This window comes from Coregonus lavaretus (assembly GCF_964263955.1).
Source record: "Coregonus lavaretus genome assembly, chromosome: 23".
Lineage (NCBI taxonomy): Eukaryota > Metazoa > Chordata > Actinopteri > Salmoniformes > Salmonidae > Coregonus > Coregonus lavaretus.
The window spans coordinates 3,858,173-3,879,071 of NC_140010.1; the positions used below are offsets into that span (position 1 = coordinate 3,858,173).

The 20,899-nt window shown below is 44.7% G+C and overlaps 1 protein-coding gene across 2 annotated transcripts; it reads right to left on the reverse strand.

The window, feature by feature from the left end:
- Nucleotides 1-10,646: 10,646 nt before the first annotated feature.
- Nucleotides 10,647-20,840, reverse strand: dapk3 (death-associated protein kinase 3). Of its 2 annotated transcripts, XR_014609683.1 has the most exons (13): nucleotides 20,751-20,840; nucleotides 19,677-19,781; nucleotides 16,597-16,726; nucleotides 16,392-16,483; nucleotides 15,930-16,068; nucleotides 14,876-15,005; nucleotides 14,098-14,146; nucleotides 13,952-13,978; nucleotides 13,514-13,666; nucleotides 13,216-13,261; nucleotides 12,840-13,051; nucleotides 11,735-12,632; nucleotides 10,647-11,654 (listed from the first exon to the last, which is right to left on the reverse strand). XR_014609683.1 is itself a non-coding variant. In XM_084139712.1 (12 exons), exons 2-12 carry the CDS (start codon nucleotides 19,736-19,738, stop codon nucleotides 12,317-12,319), a joined length of 1,356 nt encoding a protein of 451 aa, XP_083995838.1. In that variant the 5' UTR covers nucleotides 19,739-19,781; nucleotides 20,751-20,840; the 3' UTR covers nucleotides 10,647-12,316. The 2 variants fall into 2 exon arrangements, 1 of the variants encoding a protein (XP_083995838.1); XM_084139712.1 differs by having other exon boundaries at nucleotides 10,647-12,632.
- Nucleotides 20,841-20,899: the final 59 nt, after the last annotated feature.

The following is a 20,899-nucleotide window of genomic DNA, read 5'->3' on the forward strand; positions in this document are numbered from 1 at the left end:
AAGACCTTTACTGTAACATGTTATGTTCTGTCACTAGTGAAAAAGTACAGTCAGTGCCTGCAGTAATGGCGCTGCATTGGATAGCAGCTATTTTACAGGCTCCTGACCAATTCTGCTATTTTGTGTGATTTTTTGCGCTGATCATAACTTATTTTGTACATTATGTTTCCGCCATCATTTCCTATGACCGACTTGGATGAAGACCAGGCCCTAATCCCGAGACACTGAAAAGAAAAAGGCGGCTGTCACGATCGTCAGGGAGAGACCAATGCGCAGCGTGATGAACGAACATGTTACTTTATTTAATTAAAGTGCACACACGAAACAACAAAACAATAAACGACTCGTGAAGTCCACGGTAACAATGACCGACACGGAACAAGAACCCACAAACACAAAGGGAAAACAGACAGTTTAAATATGGCTCCCAATCAGAGACAACCAGCCAACAGCTGACACTCGTTGCCTCTGATTGGGAGTCACTCAGGCCAACATAGAAATACACAACCTAGAATTCCCAACATAGAAACAGAACACATAGAATGAACACACCCTGGCTCAACATATAGAGTCCCAGAGCCAGGGTGTGACAGTACCCCCCCCTAAAGGCGCGGACTGCGACCGCGCCTCAATAAGAGCAAAACAGGGGAGGGCTGGGTGGGCATACCTCCTCGGCGGCGGTTCTGGCTCCGGCCTTGCCCACCACCCTCCAATAATCCCCCCATAGCGCCCCTGGTCCGGTCTGGCCCCGCTGGCTGGAGCTGAACTGGACGTAGCAGGAGCGGTTAGCTTCAGCTCCGTTGTGGAGCAGTTGAGCGGTACCTGATTAGGCACCGATGACCCAGGCACCGGTTGTGCCGGACTGACGACGCGCACCCCTGGCTTGGTGCGTGAGGCAGGAACGGACCGGACCGGGCTGACGATGCGCACCCCTGGCTTGGTGCGTGGAGCAGCAACGGGCCGGACCGGGCTGACGATACGCACCCCTGGCTTGGTGCGTGGAGCCGGAACGGGCCTCACCGGACTGACGACTCGCACCCCTGGCTTGGTGCGTGGAGCAGCAACGGGCCGGACCGGGCTGACGATGCGCACCCCTAGCTTGGTGCGTGGAGCCGGAACGGGCTTTACCGGGCTGACGACTCGCACCCCTGGCTTGGTGCGTGGAGCAGCAACGGGCTTTACCAGGCTGACGACTCGCACCCCTGGCTTGGTGCGAGTAACAGGAACAGGCCGGGCCGGGCTGGCGACGCGCACCGTATACTTGGTGCGAGTAGCAGGAACAGGCCGGGCCGGGCTGGCGACGCGCACCGTAGACTTGGTGCGTGGAGCAGGGACAGGCCGGACTGGGCTGGCGACGCGCACCGTAGACTTGGTGCGAGTGGCAGGAACAGGCCGGGCCGGGCTGGCGACGCGCACCGTATACTTGGTGCGAGTGGCAGGAACAGGCCGGGCCGGGCTGGCGACGCGCACCGTAGACTTGGGGCGTGGAGCAGGGACAGGCCGGACTGGGCTGGCGACGCACACCGTAGGCTTGGTGCGTGGAGCAGGGACAGGCCGGACCGGGCTGGCGACGCACACCGTAGGCTTGGTGCGTGGAGCAGGGACAGGCCGGACCGGGCTGGCGACGCACACCGTAGGCTTGGTGCGTGGAGCAGGGACAGGCCGGGCTGGGCTGTCGACGCACACCGTAGGCTTGGTGCGTGGAGCAGGGACTGGCCGGACTGGGCTGGCGACGCACACCGTAGGCTTGGTGCGTGGAGCAGGGACAGGCCGAACCGGGCTGTGGAGACGGATAGGAGCCTTGGAGTGAAGAGCGGCCACAACCCGTCCTGGCTGAATGCCTACCCTCACACACTCTGTGTGAGGCATCCGCACAGGACGTACAGGGCGGTGTATCCGTAACCTGGTGGCCTCCAGAATCCGCCCCTCTTTTGCCTCCGTCAGCCCCGTCGTCCATGCCATGTGCCCCCCCCTAAAAATTTTCTGGGGTTGCCTCTCGACCGCCCGACGACGACCCTGATCACGCCGTTGCTCCTCTCTACGGCGTGCCTCCACCGTCTCTTCTCCCGGCGCTTCCTCCCATGTCCAGCCCAAGAGCTGCCCCTGGACACGCTGCTTGGTCGTTGCATGGTGGGTTTTTCTGTCACGATCGTCAGGGAGAGACCAATGCGCAGCGTGATGAACGAACATGTTACTTTATTTAATTAAAGTGCACACACGAAACAACAAAACAATAAACGACTCGTGAAGTCCACGGTAACAATGACCGACACGGAACAAGAACCCACAAACACAAAGGGAAAACAGACAGTTTAAATATGGCTCCCAATCAGAGACAACCAGCCAACAGCTGACACTCGTTGCCTCTGATTGGGAGTCACTCAGGCCAACATAGAAATACACAACCTAGAATTCCCAACATAGAAACAGAACACATAGAATGAACACACCCTGGCTCAACATATAGAGTCCCAGAGCCAGGGTGTGACAGCGGCGACGAAACTACGTTGGCGAGTACATAAATTGCCTCTACCCTCCGTTCTATTGGCGAACGTACAATCACTGGAGAACAAACTGGACCTGTTCCGTTCGAGACTATCCTATCAACGGCACCTGAAGAACTGTAATATCCTATGTTTCTCGGAGTCGTGGCTGAACAAGGACATGGATAATATGTCCTTATGTGGTCCTCTGTAGCTCAGCTGGTAGAGCATGGCGCTTGTAACGCCAAGGTAGTGGGTTCGATCCCCGGGACCACCCATACGTAAAAATGTATGCACGCATGACTGTAAGTCGCTTTGGATAAAAGCGTCTGCTAAATGGCATATTATATACATACAGATATTTTTTCTATGCATCGGCAGGACAGAACGGCAATGTCGGGTCAGCTCAAGGGTGGAGGTGTGTGTCTCTTTGTTAACAACAGCTGGTGCGCAATCTCCAATATTACGGAATACTCTAGGTTCTGCTCACTGTAGACCATACTATTTACCAAGAGTTTTCATATATATTTTTCGTAGCCATCTATATACCACCACAAATCAGATACTGGCACTAAGACCGCACTCAACGAGCAGTATAGGGCCATAAACAAACAAGAAAATGCTCATCCAGAAGCGATTAGTGGCCGGTGATATTAATGCAGTAAAACTGAAATCAGTTTTACCTAATTTCTACCAGCATGTCACGTGTGCAACTAGAGGCAAAAAAAAACTTTAGATCACCTTTACTCCACACACAGACACACATACAAAGCTCTCCCTCGCCCTCCATTTTGCAAATCTGACCACAACTCTATCCTCGTGATTCTTGCTTACAAGCAAAAATTCTAACAGGAAGTACCAGTGATGCGCTCAGTACGGAAGTGGTCTGATGAAGCGGATGCTAAACTACAGGACTGTTTCGCTAGCGCAGACTGGAATAGGTTCCGGGATTCATCCAATGGCATTGAGGAGTTTACCACCATCAGTTACCGGCTTTATTAATAAATGCGTTGACGCCGTCGTCCCCACAGTGACCATATGTACATATCCCAACCAGAAGCCATGGATTATAGGCAACATCTGCACTGAGCAAAAGGCTAGAGCAGCCACTTTCAAGGAGCGGGACACTTATCCGGACACTTACAATAAATCACACTACGCAATCAAACAGGCAAAGCGTCAATACAGGACTAAGATTGAATCCTACTAAACCGGCTCTGATGATCGTCGGATGTGGAAGGGCTTGCAAACTATCATGGATTACAAAGGGAAACCCAGCCGTGAGCTGCCCAGTGATGCGAGCCTACCAGACAAGTGAAATGCCTTCTATGCTCACTTCAAGGCAAGTAACACTGAACCATGCATAAGAGCACCAGCTGTTCCAGACGACTGTGTGATCAGGCTCTCCATAGCCGAAGTGATTAAGACCTTTAAACAAGTTAACATTCACAAAGCCTGATCACCGACGACGATGAGACACCCTATCGGGAGGAGGTCAGAGAAATGTCAGTGTGGTGGAAGAACAACAACCTCGCCCTCAACTTCAGCAAGACAAAGGAGCTGATCGTGGACTACAGGAAACGGAGGACCGAGCACGCCCCCATTCACATCGACAGAGCTGTAGTGGAGCGGGTTGAGAGCTTCAAGTTCCCCGGGGTCTACATCACTAAGGATCTATCATGGTCCACACACACCAACACAGTTGTGAAGAGGGCACAACAACGCCTCTTCCCCCTCAGGGGGCTCAAAAAGTTATACAGCTGCACCATTGAGAGCATCTTGACTGGCTGCATCCCTGATTGGTATGGCAACTGCTTGGCATCCGACCGCAAGAAGCTACAGAGGGTAGTGCGTATAGCCCAGTATATCACTGGGCCTGCCATCCAGGACCTCTATACCAGGCGGTGTCAGAGGAAGGCCCTAAAAATTGTCAAAGACTCCAGCCACCCAAGTCATAGACTGTTCTCTCTGCTACTGCACGGCAAGCGGTACCGATGCACCAAGTCTGGAACCAACAGGACCGTGAACAGCTTCTACCCCCAAGCCATAAGACTGCTAAATAGTTAGTCCGGGTAGCTATTTGGTTAACTATCTGCATTGACCCTTTTTGCACTAACTTTGACTCATTACAGAAACTGCTGTTACTGTACAGTACCAGTCAAAAGTTTGGACACACCTACTCATTCAAGGGTTTTTCTTTATTTTCATTTCAATTATTTTTACTATTTTCTACATTGTAGAATAATAGCGAAGAAATCAATACTATGAAATAACACATATGGAATCATGTAGTAACCAAAAAAAGTGTTAAACAAATCAAAATATATTTTATATTTGAGATTCTTCAAATAGCCACCCTTTGCCTTGATGACAGCTTTGCACACTCTTGGCATTCTCTCAACCAGCTTCACCTGGAATGCTTTTCCAACAGTCTTGAAGGAGTTCCCACATATGCTGAGCACTTGTTGGCTGCTTTTTCTTCACTCTGCGGTCCGACTCATCCCAAACCATCTCAATTGGGTTGAGGTCGGGGGATTGTGGAGGCCAGGTCATCTGATGCAGCACTCCATCACTCTCCTTCTTGGTCAAATAGCCCTTACACAGCCTGGAGGTGTGTTGGGTCATTGTCCTGTTGAAAAACAAATGATAGTCCCACTAAGCCCAAACCAGATGGGATGATGTCACTTGTTAAATCCACTGACAGTGACAGTGAATAACGAGTAGAAAATAACCTGGTTATATACAGTATAACATGTAGAAAATAACCTGGTTATATACAGTATGAGGAGTAGAAACTAACCTGGTTATATACAGTATAACGAGTAGAAAATAACCAGGTTATATACAGTATAACGAGTAGAAAATAACCTGGTTATATACAGTATAACGAGTAGAAAATAACCTGGTTATATACAGTATAACAAGTAGAAAATAACCAGGTTATATACAGTATAACGAGTAGAAAATAACCTGGTTATATACAGTATGAGGAGTAGAAAATAACCTGGCTATATACAGTATGAGGAGTAGAAAATTACCTGGTTATATACAGTATGAGGAGTAGAAAATAACCTGGTTATATACAGTATGAGGAGTAGAAAATAACCTGGTTATATACAGTACAAGGAGTAGAAAATTACCTGGTTATATACAGTACAAGGAGTAGAAAATAACCTGGTTATATACAGTATGAGGAGTAGAAAATAACCTGGCTATATACAGTATGAGGAGTAGAAAATTACCTGGTTATATACAGTATGAGGAGTAGAAAATAACCTGGTTATATACAGTACAAGGAGTAGAAAATTACCTGGTTATATACAGTACAAGAAGTAGAAAATTACCTGGTTATATACAGTACAAGGAGTAGAAAATAACCTGGTTATATACAGTATGAGGAGTAGAAAATAACCTGGCTATATACAGGGAGTACCAATACTGAGTCGATGTGCAGGGGTACGAGATAATTGAAGTAGCTATGTACTGTACACATAGGTAGGGGTAAAGTGACTAGCGTTAGTGTGCATGTTATGTGTGTGGGCGTACAGTGCTTTCGGAAAGCATTCAGACCCCTTGACTTTTTCCACAATTTGTTACGTTACAGCCATATTCTAAAATGGAATAAATAAATAAAATCCTCAGCAATCTACACACAATACCCCATAATGACAGAGCGAAACAGGTTTTTAGAAATGTTTGCAAATGTATAAACAATTGAAAACAAACACATTATTTACATAAGTATTCATAACTTTTGCTAAGAGACTCGAAATTGAGCTCAGGTGCATCCTGTTTCCATTGATCATCCTTGAGCTGTTTCTACAACTTGATTGGAGTCAACCTGTGGTAAATTCAGTTGATTGGACATGATTTGGAAAGGCACACACCTGTCTATATAAGGTCCCACAGTTGACAGTGCATGTCAGAGCAAAAACCAAGCCATGAGGTCGAATGAATTGTCCGTAGAGCGCAGAGACAGGATTGTGTCGAGGCACAGATCTGGGGAAGGCTACCAAAACATTTCTGCAGCATTGAAGGTCCCCAAGAACACAGTGGCCTCAATCATTTTTAAATGGAAGAAGTTTGGAACCACCAAGACTCTTTCTGGAGCTGGCCGCCCAGCCAAACTGAGCAATCGGGGGAGAAGGGCCTTGGTCAGGGAGGTGACCAAGAACCCGATGGTCACTCTGACAGAGCTCTGGAGTTCCTCTGTGGAGATAGGAGAACATTCCAGAAGGACAACCATCTCTGCAGCGCTCTACCAATCAGGCCTTTATGGTAGAGTGGTCAATAAAAGGTACATGACAGCCTGCTTGGAGTTTGCCAAAAGGCACCTAAAGACTCTCAGACCATGAGAAACAAGATTAATAAAAACATGTTTTTGCTTTGTCATTATGGGGTATTGTGTGTAGATTGAGGAAAAATCAGTAAACACAGAGCACCGTGAAATAAGGATGATGTGTTAATCACAGTAATAAACCCCATCAGATTCACGCTGAGGCCATCCTGTCCTCTCTTCACAGTCCAAAGACTGGTCAACAATCCTGAGGAAGAAAGGACAGTGAGAGACATCCAATAATGAAAGCATTCATTTGACTCCATGCTGCCACCTGCTGGCTGTTGGCAGCATCATATGAAGCAGAACAGGAGTGGGACTGGTGGATAGCTTTGATCAGGTTGAACTGTAACTCAAAATGGTCAGGACAAATACAAATAGAACATCATTTAACAACATCTTCCAGTTCCATAAAATGACGTGTTGGTCAATCTCTAACTACTAATCAGCATATGCATTTTTTTTTTTGTACAAATAAATAAAAACTATTTTTCAGTTTTTTTATTTATGCACTTTGAGATTATTCTTGTATAATGAAAAGCAATTTAAAAAATGTAATAAATTATTATTAATGGATGCAGTCTTTCTCCTTGTGTCTCAGTGCAGGCCAATAGCATTCCTCAGTGCTGTTTCATTCTCATGCAACATTGCCTGCATACAAAGCAATACTTCAGCCTCTGAAAGTCAACATGGATATGTTGTTTTAGCATTGGATAGTTTTGACCAAAGGTTTTGTCCCATATGTAAAATGTATGCACGCATGACTGTAAGCCGCTTCGGATAAAAGCATCTGCTAAATGGCAGATATTATATATTATTATACTATAATGTATCTTTCTCAGATGGGTTCTCCTGAATGAGTAGGTGTGTCCAAACTTTTGACTGGTACTGTATGTACTGAACAAAAATATAAACGCAACATGTAAAGTGTTGGTCCCATGTTTCATGAGATGAAATAAAAGATCCCAGAAATGTTCCGTACGCACAAAAAGCTTATTTCTCTTCAATTTTGTGCACACATTTGTTTACATCCCTGTTAGTGAGCATTTCTCCTTTGCCAAGATAATCCATCCACCTGACGGGTGTGGCATATCAAGAAACTGATTAAACAGCATGATCATTACACAGGTGCACCTTGTGCTGGGGACAATAAAAGGCCACTCTACAATGTGCAGTTTTGTCACACAACACAATACCACAGATGTCTCAAGTTTTGAGCGAGCGTGTAATTGGCATACTGACTACAGGAATGTCCGCCAGAGCTGTTGCCAGATAATTGAATGTTATTTTCTCTACCATAAGCCACCTCCAACGTCGTTTTAGAGAATTTGGCCTCACAACCATAGACCACGTATAACCACGCCAGCCCAGGACTTCCACATCCGGCTTCTTCACCTGCTGGATCGTCTGACACCAGCCACCTGGACAGCTGATGAAACTGAGGAGTATTTCTGTCTGTAATAAAGCCCTTTTGTGGGGAAAAACTCATTCTGATTGGCTGGGCCTGGCCCACCCATGGCTGCGCCCCTGCCCAGTCATGTGAAATCCATAGATTAAGGCCTAATTAATTTATTTCAATTGACTGATTCCCTTATATGAACTGTATCTGTTATTATATATGATTGTCTCCAAAGAGGAGTATTCTGAACATAAACAGCATACAATCTATCTACAGTATACATTCTGAACATGAACGAGGACGTCAAACATGTTTAAAAGTGGTATTGGAGGCTAAACGTAAACACATTCTCCTGCAGACAGACTCGGGGACATGTTAGTCTCTCAGCAACAACCTCCATCTCCTACTCCAGCGTGGCTCTCCTGGCTCGGCCTCCTGCAAGGCCTGCTGGTCTTTCTACATTTACGTCATTTAGCAGACGCTCTTATCTAGAGCGACTTACAAATTGGTGCATTCACCTTATGATAGCCAGTGGGACAACCACTTTACAATTGTATTATTATTATTATTTTATATATTTCTCTCACACGACCTTTGCTCTTCTCCGTCAGCGCCTGTGTACTGGAGTTTAGATCGTACCGGTAAACACACAATAAGCTCTGGTTCGAGTTATTGTACAGACAGCGTAGCCTGGGATAAAAGTAAGTAAGCCTTTGTTACAGGCTTTGGTTTTTCTATTGACGTTTTGACGTTGGATTTTTAGCGCATATAGCTCGTTAGCACGTAGGTCGCACCGATTGGTGTCACCAATGTGTTACACCTGTGCTGGTTGCCATCTCGTTAGTAGGAAGGTGTTTCACCTGTGTTGGCCAAGGTGCTATTCAGGAGTGGCTGGCCCAGTGCTCCAGTTGAGCTTGAGAGATGTTGGGGAGAGCTACACTTTACGTCAGCTGTGGTGCGAGTTCGACCTATTTAAGTTTGAAAGAAGCCTGAGTTTCGGTGTTTCCCCTGTTTGTTTTGGTCTATCTTAAATTCTTGTGGGTTTTTCTTTTAGCTTGTCTTTTCGGAGGCTAACCTAGTGGGCATCCATGGTGGGTGTCTTTTAGAACCCCTTACTAGTTGCTTTGCCAACTTTCAGTGGGCATCCACATGGGTGCCTTTCAGAAACCTTTTTGAACACCTTTCTGTTTTGTTTGGTTGTCAGTGATTTTCTTTGTTTGTTCCCTTTGTTGTGAGCGACATTTTGAGTTTGTCTTGAGGGAACGTAACACCTTGGGCAAGTAAGCCTTATCCGAGCCAGAACAGCCCATAGGGACTGGAGACTATCTCCTGTTTCTGTAGAGTGAGGCAGTGTGATTTAAGTACACCCCCTGGACAGGACGCTTGTACCCAGATAGGGAGGAACCCACTGGGAACAGACGTCGGTTCAACATCTAGTTTTTATTTATATTTAGTTGAGTTATCAACTAACATGAAGTCAACCAAAAATGTCACCCTTATTGGATATATTCCTGTGGGGAGAGGTGGCCCACAACACGATGAGGGACACCACCGACCTCAGCAGCACTGCCATCACCAGGTTACAAGTCCCGGACGACTTAACTGTTACACCAAACCATGTTGTCGAAGGGAACAGGGGTTGCGTTGAATGACAAAGATCATATTCCTTAGTTCTGAGTGACTATGGAAAGAGTTTGAGACAACAGTTTCATAAACTCTAGGTGGAAGGATCCTTTTTATGTCCTGAATGATGAGATGAGTCCAAAAAATTAGAATCTGGACCTGTTAAATCCCGAAAGCTGATGCCTTGAGAAAAGATAAAGCCAGGAGTAGTTTCACACAAACACTCTTTGGTCCCATTGACCTTTTACGAGTTTCCCTCAGATATATACTTGAGTTTGCTGTCTAACCCCAATGTAAAGGAGTCGTCTGTCAACAAAAACATCTCACTTACCTTTGTCCAAATGTCCTAGCATACAAAACCAATACCCAGTCTTTCACTACTTCTTGCTCGTACAGTAGCTTAGCCGTTTATTTTACCATGCCAGGACTAGCATACAGTGTACTCCCCGGTCACCCCGGCACATTCCATCTCACTGGTTTTTAAACAAATAATTTTGTAGAAGATTGATCACATGCCAACTACTACTGAAAATAATAGACCTATACTGTGCCTAAGGAGATTTCATGTAAATCACGAATGGCAACCTATTCCCTATATAGGGCACTACTTTTGAACAGGGCCCATAGGGAACAGGTAAAAAGTAGTGCACTATAAAGGGGATAGGGTGCCATTTGGGAGACACACCAAGACTTCAGCAGGTCAACGGTTTGCATTATGTAAGTGTGAATCTTTTTTCCCCCTCAACAGTTTGTCTTTCCTATCTCAATGGACAGAAAAAATATACACCAGAAAAGTTCATTTAGATGTATTTGAGTTTGTTTATTTGAAACAAAACCCTATCTAAAATCTGTCATCATTCTAACTTAACAAAACATACCAATTATACGTTTAGGGTACATAAAACAAATGTTTTGAATGGGAAATAGTTTGGAACACGGCTATATTTATGTGCAAAAGAGTATATTAAACTAGGGAAATATACAGTTCATAGGGTTCTATACGGAACATGGAATGTGATGCATAGATTTAAGACCAACTCATGGAATGTCTGAAGTGTGGGGTCATGGTGACAAAAGGCTAACTAAAATAATCATTCAAATATAGTAGCAGCTAGACATGCAGATCATTTGGTATGAGGCTACTGTGCAATAGTTGTATTCAAAAGGGACTGTTTCCCGGACACAGATTAAGCTAAATCCTGAACTAAAAAGCTATTTTCAAAATGGAGATTCTCCATTGACCATGGTTTTTAGTCCAAGGCTTAATCTGTGTCCGGGAAACCAGCCTTAAAACGTTTTGATGGGACAGTCACCAGACTACATTATTCATGAACAGGTTTAGACATTACTACACATTTGATTTAGCTTATGTATAGGCAATAAGGTGTTCAATGTACAGGCTGCGTGCAAGTTGCAAAACAGGTTTGTACAATCTATTCATCTTAAGACGACTCTCTCCATACGTAAGACAAGTATAGTATCTGCATCTTCGTCTGTAGCTTTGCATCGCAGCACAGCAAGACAGTTGTGAGTGACGTGGTATGGAATAGGTAGCCTGGTGTCCAATAAGATGAATGGAATCTCCCTATAACACATGGACACGAACGTCCTACTGTTTCTACCATGTTGTTACTTATAAACTGGGCGGTTCGAGCCCTGAATGCTGATTGTCTTGACAGCCGTGGTATATCAGACTGTATACCACGGGTATGACAAAACATGTATTTTTACTGCTCTAATTACGTTGGTAACCAGTTTATAATAGCAATAAGGCACCTCAGGGGGTTTGTGGTATATGGCCAATATACCACAGCTAAGGGCTGTATCCAGGCACTCCGCGTTGCGTCGTGTATAAGAACAGCCCTTAGCCGTGGTATATTGTCCGTATACCACGCCCCTCTGGCCTTATTGGTTAATCATAATCAGCTGTTAATGATACATGTTATGGGGCTGAATATTGCTCATTACTTGGGCGTGCCGAGCCAATCCAGGACTGTAGCAGCTCTCTATAGCCTTTTCACCACGTATCCCTTTAAGTATGGGGCTAAAAACTCTATAGGAAAATTATTGCAGGTGCAGAAAACCTTCCTATATGTATCGCCATCTTAACCAAATATACTGCAAAAACTAATGACAATCTTGACCATTTTCAACGTTATAAATTAATTTAGAAAATACTGGAATGGACATTCATTGAACACACATTTTGTTGATTAAACGTAGTCATAGTAGGGAGAGACTCTATACATTGTTGGTGCTCTCATTAGAAAGGGAAAATGGGCCCTCATTCTGAATCTGATGACAGCGGATATATAAGACCGGTGTCTGTACCAAACTAGGCTGGCCTCAGGACCTGACCAGGTCAGTGATACTAGAAGCCAGGCTGGCCTCAGGGCCTGACCAGGTCAGTGATACTAGAAGCCAGGCTGGCCTCAGGACCTGACCAGGTCAGTGATACTAGACGCCAGGCTGGCCTCAGGGCATAACGAGGCTGTCCTTCTCCTTCTCTATCCCCCTGACCAGCTCCTCCACCCAGCGCACCTCTGACGCCACCTGTTCTGCCAAGACCTCGTAGCGGTTCTCCAGACGGCCAAACCTCCTCTTGAGGGCATTAGCAGCCAGCATGGTGGCGCGGGCGTCCTCCTGGCTCTGCCTGCGCTGGGCCTGGGTACGCTGCAGCTCCTGGCGGATGTGACTCAGGTCGCTGGCAATGCTCTGGTTCTCCTCCTTGTACCAGCCCTCTTTCTCATCGTAGATAGACAGGAGAGCAGCCACGTCCTCCCGGCACGACCTGGAGAAGTGAGGGAGATGTTAGAATGTATGGTATAGATATGTTGTATCCAATTACAGAGGCTTTATATGCATTTTTAATAATCTAATTAATTAATCCGTCCATCCATCTGTTTCTCCCTCCCTCCCCCACCTCCCTACCACCTCCTCCTCCTCCTACCACCTCCTCCTCCTCCTCCTACCACCACCTACTCCTACTACCTCTTACCTCTGGTTTTGTTCCAGGTCTCTCAGCCCCTCCTCGGCAGCAGCGATCTCCTCCAGCACCTGGGAGAAGCGTTCGAAGTTGACGTAGGTGTTGTTGGGGGGCATGGAGGAGTGGGACTTGATGGTGTACTCCTTTAGACGCGTGGTCTTCAGGCGCCTGCGCTCCGGCTTCTTCCCGCTCTCCTCCTGGCGCACGTTCCGCCTTTTGATCACCTGGGAGGAGAGGGGTGTTAATGGATAGTAGATAAAGAGGGTCAAAAAAACATCAGTAAAACATCAGTAAAACAGGTGCAAAAAGCCAACAGTTGCTTTATAAATGAAAGAGGGCAGAGGGACACTCTTAGTAAAATATGTATGAGATTGTGAGAGATGCCTACCTTGATCCAGGGATGCTGAAGGCTGTCATCGATAGTCATTCTCTTCCTGGAGAAAGAATCCAATAGTACTTTCTGCTTTACTGTCATGCCTTACTAATTGCAATTCTATCATTTCCACTGAAGACCAAAGTTCTCCAAGGCTATGGTGCAGATTGAGTAAACGTTCATCTCTTGCTAGGGTCCCTACAATGATATATTAACTAACAAGACAAACAAAAACAAAATGACTACTGTCATGTCCCTGTGTGTGTTCTAGAGTATTCCTGGGCCTATTCTATCCACAGTTCAGCAGCCTTACTTGGGATCCTTGACCAGCAGGCGTCTGATGAAGTCCTTGGCCAGCTCACTGGTGTTGCTGAAGTACTCCTCGTCAAAGTCATAGTTGACCGCTGAGATGTTGGTCAGAGTCTCCTGCTTTGTCTCCCCCAGGAACGGAGAGGCACCACTCAAACTGAGGAAGACCAACAGCATATTGTGAACACTCAACCTAAGGTTAAACAGTGGTATCATGTCATCTTTCAGGCCACGGCCAAATGTTATATACAATAACTTATTTGCTATTTCATCATGTAAATTATTGAATTACTCCGAAGTAACGTTCACTTGTGTAGTCCATTTGTAATACAGGTACAGGATATGACAAAAAAAAAATCTGTAGATTTAGAAATAATCTCACAATGTTTGACACTATTTATGTTGCTCAACTGATACCATTGTAATGTGAAGCAGTACTTACAGAATGTATGTGATAACGCCAATACTCCTGGAGAAACAAGAGGACATCAAATTAGTGAGATTTACCTTAAGGGTAAAGAAACAACAATAACAACAAAACATTCTCAAAATCAGAAAAACATTTATAATCATCTTAGTCCATTTTACCACATGTCAGCCTCCAGTCCGAGTGGTTCATAGTTGACTATCTCTGGAGCTGTAAAACAAGCAGGATTATTACCAGTACTGCTTTAAAGCTTTAATTCATCCCAGATGGTCTTCAGGGAGATCTCAACACACAGACCTTCACTTATTAAAACAAATATGAAGGAATATTTTCCCCATTCCATAACAATAAGCTCATTGTGGATTTTTTTTATTTTAAAGATATATAGTGTATGTGCCTCCCGAGTGGCGCAGCGGTCTAAGGCACTGCATTGTAGTGTTGCAGCGTCACTACAGCCTGGGGTTCGATCCCAGGCTGTGTCACAACCGGCCGTGACCGGGAGTCCCATATTGCGGCACACAATTGGCCCAGTGTCGTCCGGATTAGGGGAGGGTTTGGCCGGGTGGGCTCATCGCACTCTAGCGACTCCTTGTGGCGGGCCGGGCGCCTGCAGGCTGACTTCGGTCGTCAGTTGAACGGTGTTTCCTCCGACACGTTGGTGCGGCTGGCTTCCGGGTTAAGCGAGCGGGTGTTAAGAAGCGCGGCTTGGCGGGTCATGTTTCGGAGGACGAGTTGCAGTGACGAGACAAGATCGAAATCACGAAATTGGGGAGAAAAAGGGGGTAAAAATGACAAAAAAATAAATAATATAAAAATGTATAAAGATATACTGTATGTTTTAATAAGGAAAAGGAATATGTAGAAAAATACGAAATATACGTGGAACACCAAATTATTATATTATGAATACATATTACAAACATCTCTCTATGGTCTCACCAACAAACTCTGGCGTTCCGAAGATGTTCTTAAACTCATTTCCAGCTTTGATCTGATGAGCGATGCCAAAGTCGATGAGTTTGATCCTGGGGTTGGGAACGTTCTTATCAAGCAGCATGATGTTCTCCGGCTACAACACAAACAAACATTTCAGAATGCAGATAATAATATTAATACAATACAGATGTTGTTGTTTTTTTAAGACAAACTTTATATTTGTCAAATGCTGGAAATCTTTCGGACGTTTCACTGACGTTCCAATGACTCAAAAGTCTTATCAAGTTATACATTGAATGAGGAGCCGGGCCGCTCCAGTGGGAGTTTAAAGGAATACGTCATGTCAAGATGGCCCTTTCGTTTACAATGCCAGCCTGGCTTCTCCTTCCCCAGAGTCCACCCTACCCACCTTCAGGTCAAAGTGTACGATGCGTTTGGAGTGTAGGCAGTGGACCCCCACCAGAATGTGTGTATGTGTCTGTCTGTGTACCTTGAGGTCAAAGTGTGCGATGCGTTTGGAGTGTAGGTAGTGGACCCCATCCAGAATGTGTGTATGTGTCTGTCTGTGTACCTTGAGGTCAAAGTGTGCGATGTGTTTGGAGTGTAGGTAGTGGACCCCATCCAGAATGTGTGTATGTGTCTGTCTGTGTACCTTGAGGTCAAAGTGTACGATGCGTTTGGAGTGTAGGTAGTGGACCCCATCCAGAATGTGTGTATGTGTCTGTCTGTGTACCTTGAGGTCAAAGTGTGCGATGTGTTTGGAGTGTAGGTAGTGGACCCCATCCAGAATGTGTGTATGTGTCTGTCTGTGTACCTTGAGGTCAAAGTGTACGATGCGTTTGGAGTGTAGGTAGTGGACCCCATCCAGAATGTGTGTATGTGTCTGTCTGTGTACCTTGAGGTCAAAGTGTACGATGCGTTTGGAGTGTAGGTAGTGGACCCCATCCAGAATGTGTGTATGTGTCTGTCTGTGTACCTTGAGGTCAAAGTGTGCGATGCGTTTGGAGTGTAGGTAGTGGACCCCATCCAGAATGTGTGTATGTGTCTGTCTGTGTACCTTGAGGTCAAAGTGTGCGATGCGTTTGGAGTGTAGGTAGTGGACCCCGTCCAGGATCTGTTTGAGGAACTGTGTGGCCTCCTCCTCTGTTAGAGACTCCTTCTCTGCCAGGAAGTCAAACAGCTCCCCTCCAGACACCCTGGGACACACACCACAGAACGGGTTTTAAAAAATAACAATATTTTATCCATTTATCAATCTCCTATTAAGAGTACAGGTCTGGGGCTCAGAGTGAGAGTGCTGCTTTAGGATCCGTTTTGTCTTTTAGATCATAGTGATCACATTCACAAAAAAAAAAAAAAAATGTATGCACGCATGACTGTAAGTCGCTTTGGATAAAAGCGTCTGCTAAATGGCATATTATATTATATTATATAGTGAATCAGATTACATGGACAGGGAGAACCTGATCCCAGATCAGCTAGATCAGCCCCTAATATCAACTGGTGTAGCTCTACTCACAGCTCCAGGATGAGGATGACGTCCGTCTTGTTCTCGAAGATGTCGTGTAGCGTGATGATGTTGCTGTGCTGGATCTCTCTCAGGATGTTCACCTTGAATTTTATTTGATTATTTTTAAAAAAATACATAAAGCTGGTCCAGTACATACAATGATTGAGGATAAAACACAAAGCCTGAATTCTTATTTCAATTGTGGTTCTCTCACCTCCCTCTCGATCTCCTCACGGCTCACGCCCCGGCGGCTGGACGACAGGCGACGCTTCTTGATTAACTTGGCGGCGTACTCCGAGCCAGAGCTCTTGTCTTTACACTTCCGTACGATGGCGAATTGTCCGCTAGGAGAGGTAATGACATCATGAGGTTGATGATGATACATAGTATAATATGTAAATAAACATCGGAAACACAAGAAAGAGTGACTGGGCCACATTCAGATAGCTAATCTGGGGAAAATCCCGATTTAAAGCGATGTAGGATTCTTGACTACAAATTGTATACGATAGTGTTCACTGGCCGCATTGCAACACACTGGCTGGCACTTTCGTAACTTTTATGTAATAAGATAAAGACTATGCAAACATGTAAAGTGGGCGGCATTTTTTTTTTTAAATAAACATTTACACCTACCATTTGATTTACCACATGATAACGCTATAAGAAGAAGCAGCTATAAATGCTGCATTCCAGAGGGTCTATCCCTTCCTAAAGTTATGTCTACAGCGCTTGTCTGTCTGCAAAGAACTGAATGTTCTGCTCTGCCATTTAATATACACTACCGGTCAAAAGTTTTAGAACACCTACTCATTCAAGGGTTTTTCTTTATTTTCTACATCGTAGAATAACAGTGAAGACATCAAAACTATGAAATAACACATATGGAATCTTGTAGTAACCAAGAAAGTGTTAAACAAATCAAAATATATATTTGAGATTCTTCAAATAGCCACCCTTTGCCTTGATGACAGCTTTGCACACTCTTGGCATTCTCTCAACCACCTTCATGAGGTAGTCACCTGGAATACATTTCAATTAACAGGTGTGCCTTCTTAAAAGTTAATTTGTGGAATTTCTTTCCTTCTTAATGCGTTTCAGCCAATCAGTTGTGTTGTGACAAGGTAGGGGTGGTATACAGAAGATAGCCCTATTTGGTAAAAGACCAAGTGCATATTATGGCAAGAACAGCTCAAATAAGCAAAGAGAAATGACAGTCCATCATTACTTTAAGACAAGAACTTTGAAAGTTTCTTCAGGTGCAGTCGCAAAAACCATCAATCGCTATGATGAAACTGGCTCTCATGAGGACCGCCACAGGAATGGAAGACCCAGAGTTACCTCTGCTGCAGAGGATAGAGTTACCAGCCTCATTAGAGTTACCAGCCTCAGAAATTGCAGCCCAAATAAATGCTTCACAGAGTTCAAGTAACAGACACATCTCAACATCAACTGTTCAGAGGAGACTGTGTGAATCAGGCCTTCATGGTCAAATTGCTGCAAAGAAACCACTACTAAAGGACACCAATAATAAGAAGAGACTTGCTTGGGCCAAGAAACACGCGCAATGGACATTAGACTGGTGGAAATGTGTTCTTCAGTCTGGTGTCCAAATTTGAGATTTTTGGTTCCAACTGCCTTGTCTTTGTGAGACTCTGTGTGGGTGAACAGATGATCTCCGCATGTGTACTTCCCACCGTAAAGCATGGAGGTGGTGGTGTTATGGTATGGGGGTGCTTTGCTGGTGACACTGTCTGTGATTTATTTAGAATTCAAGGCACACTTAACCAGCATGGCTACCACAGCATTCTGCAGTGATACACCATCCCATCTGGTTTGGGCTTAGTGGGACTATCATTTGATTTTCAACAGGACAATGACCCAACACACCTCCAGGCTGTGTAAGGGCTATTTTACCAAGAAGGAGAGTGATGGAGTGCTGCATCAGATGATCTGGCCTCCACAATCCCCCGACCTCAACCCAATTGAGATGGTTTGGGATGAGTCGGACCGCAGAGTGAATGAAAAGCAGCCAACAAGTGCCCAGCATATGTGGGAACTCCTTCAAGAGTGTTGGAAAATCATTCCAGGTGAAGCTGGTTGAGAGAATGCCAAAAGTGTGCAAAGCTGTCATCAAGGCAAAGGGTGGCTACTTTGAAGAATCTCAAATATAAAATATATTTTGATTTGTTTAACACTTTTTTGGTTACTACAATGTTCCATTTGTTATTTAATGGCTTTGATGTCTTCACTATTATTCTACAATGTAGAAAATAGTAAAAATAAAGAAAAACCCTTGAATGAGTAGGTGTTCTAAAACGTTTGACCGGTAGTGTATGTCTGCAAGCCCTTTCTGAGCAAACTCAGCCCCCCCCCCCCCCCATACTTCCATATAAAGGTAGGAAGTCAGGTTTAGTATGTCCCAAATGGCACCCTATTCCCTTTATAGTGCACTACTTTAGCCTGGTCTAAAGTAATGTGCTATGTAGGGAATAGGGTGCCATTTGGAACAAAGTCAGGTTTAATCCTGTAGAAGCACATTATTCATTTTAGTGTTCCGACTCTGTTTAGTTTACAAGGACCTGTTAAAAACACAGAGCAGGCTTGCATAACAGGACAGAGAGTTCTACGCTGTTGAATAAACAGTCCCACAAATACACTGGGAATTTGCCAATGGATGTTTTCATCCAGCTATGGGATTTCAAGTCAATTACGTGGTATTTGGATTGTATCATTAAGAGAGCTCAACAATCAATATTTAAGATCTTTGCAGAAATATAGTGTTTCACTTATAATAATAAATAATAATAATAATAATATGCCATTTAGCAGACGCTTTTATCCAAAGCGACTTAGTCATGCGTGCATACATTTTTGTGTATGGGTGGTCCCGGGGATCGAACCCACTACCTTGGCGTTACAAGCGCCGTGCTCTACCAGCTGAGCTACAGAGGACCACAGTGTGCCTTCACTTCACATACAAGAGTTACTAAAGGTGAAGAGAGATCTGTACTCATACATCCTAACACTTAATTCAAAACATATGAATCAGTAGGCAACAGAGGTGGGTGGAGCTATAGGAGGACAGGCTCATTGTAATGGCTGGAATGGAATTGATGGAACGGTAGGCACACTTCATTGCGTTCTCCCAGTGTGCCTCACGCTGGGTAGGAGTTTTCCTTACTCGTCCTAATGTGCAAATTCTGCCCACTGACACATTGAGAGAGCTGAATGGAGTCTGCATTGTATCCTCCTCCAGCAACACTGTACACAGACAGACGAGTCAGATCTTACCTCCCCAGCTCCTCCCCCATATCATAAAACACCTCCACATCCTCTTGCCTGAAGCCAGCCATGGTCTGACTAGGTTTCTGCTGATAGAAGCTGTCTTGAATCACACTGAATTACAGAACAGGGGAAACATGATTATTAGTACCTTCCAGGGAAATGAAGACCCATAACATGGCAATGATAGACTTATGTGATGCTGACATGAGCAGAAATAGCTCAAATCCATACTACATGTCATAGATTGACAGTAGGCATGCCATAGGCTGCATAATTTAGCGACAAGGGGGGTCAATACAATCAGTTTACACACATACAGTAAATTGATGTAACTACTTGACACTGAACAAATTCACCCCCAACCAATGATGTGCATAACCCCCCCAAACTTCAAAAAGTGGTCGTCCTTATTTGGCCAAAGTCAACACAGCAGATTAGCTGGGTTTCTTCGACTTCACGATATGTACGTATGTGATGAACATTGTGGAGTTGAGAAGAAAAACTTGGCTAGTCGGAGTAAGAACTCTGCATACCAGTCTTACTTACGTCATCTTCTTCCATCAACTACTAGCTGATTAAAGGGTCTCACTGCGGTTTTAACATTAGATAACCGTTTGATACCCAGATCGAGGAAAACAATGGTTTCATATTGTTAATCCATAGTATTTACGGTAACATTACACCGCAAATGTATGTATTTTTTTGTTGACAAGCAAAAACGGAACTTTAGCCATATGTAGCTAACTAGCTGCTAACTGGCTAACTACCGTTTGGAGTCTGTGAGCTAGCGGGATGCGGCTAACTTTTTCCTAGAAATAACAACAAACATTAAACCCCAAACTCTTGCCGTGAGAATGGGTCGTGGCATAACCAAATTCTTCAGAAAATATAGCTACATTTTTTACAAAGCTTGCTGGTAATGCTATATTAGCTAGCTAGCTACATGTACTAATTAGTTAACGTTAGCTAGCGAACAGGATTCGAACCTATCGCTCATCAATTTTTATATAACGTCAGCCGACACGAGATTGTAGTTTATCGTTCCTTACTGTCTATAAAAATTACAAGTCAGATACTTACATTATAACTGGCTACGGGTCCTGCATTCCTCTCCCGAGTCAAATTTCCGGTGGTTAAAGAAAATGACAGCACTTTCAGACAGGAGGATGGACCATATGGAATGACATCATACTGACCTCATCGTTGTGCGTGCACAAGCTTGAACTTGC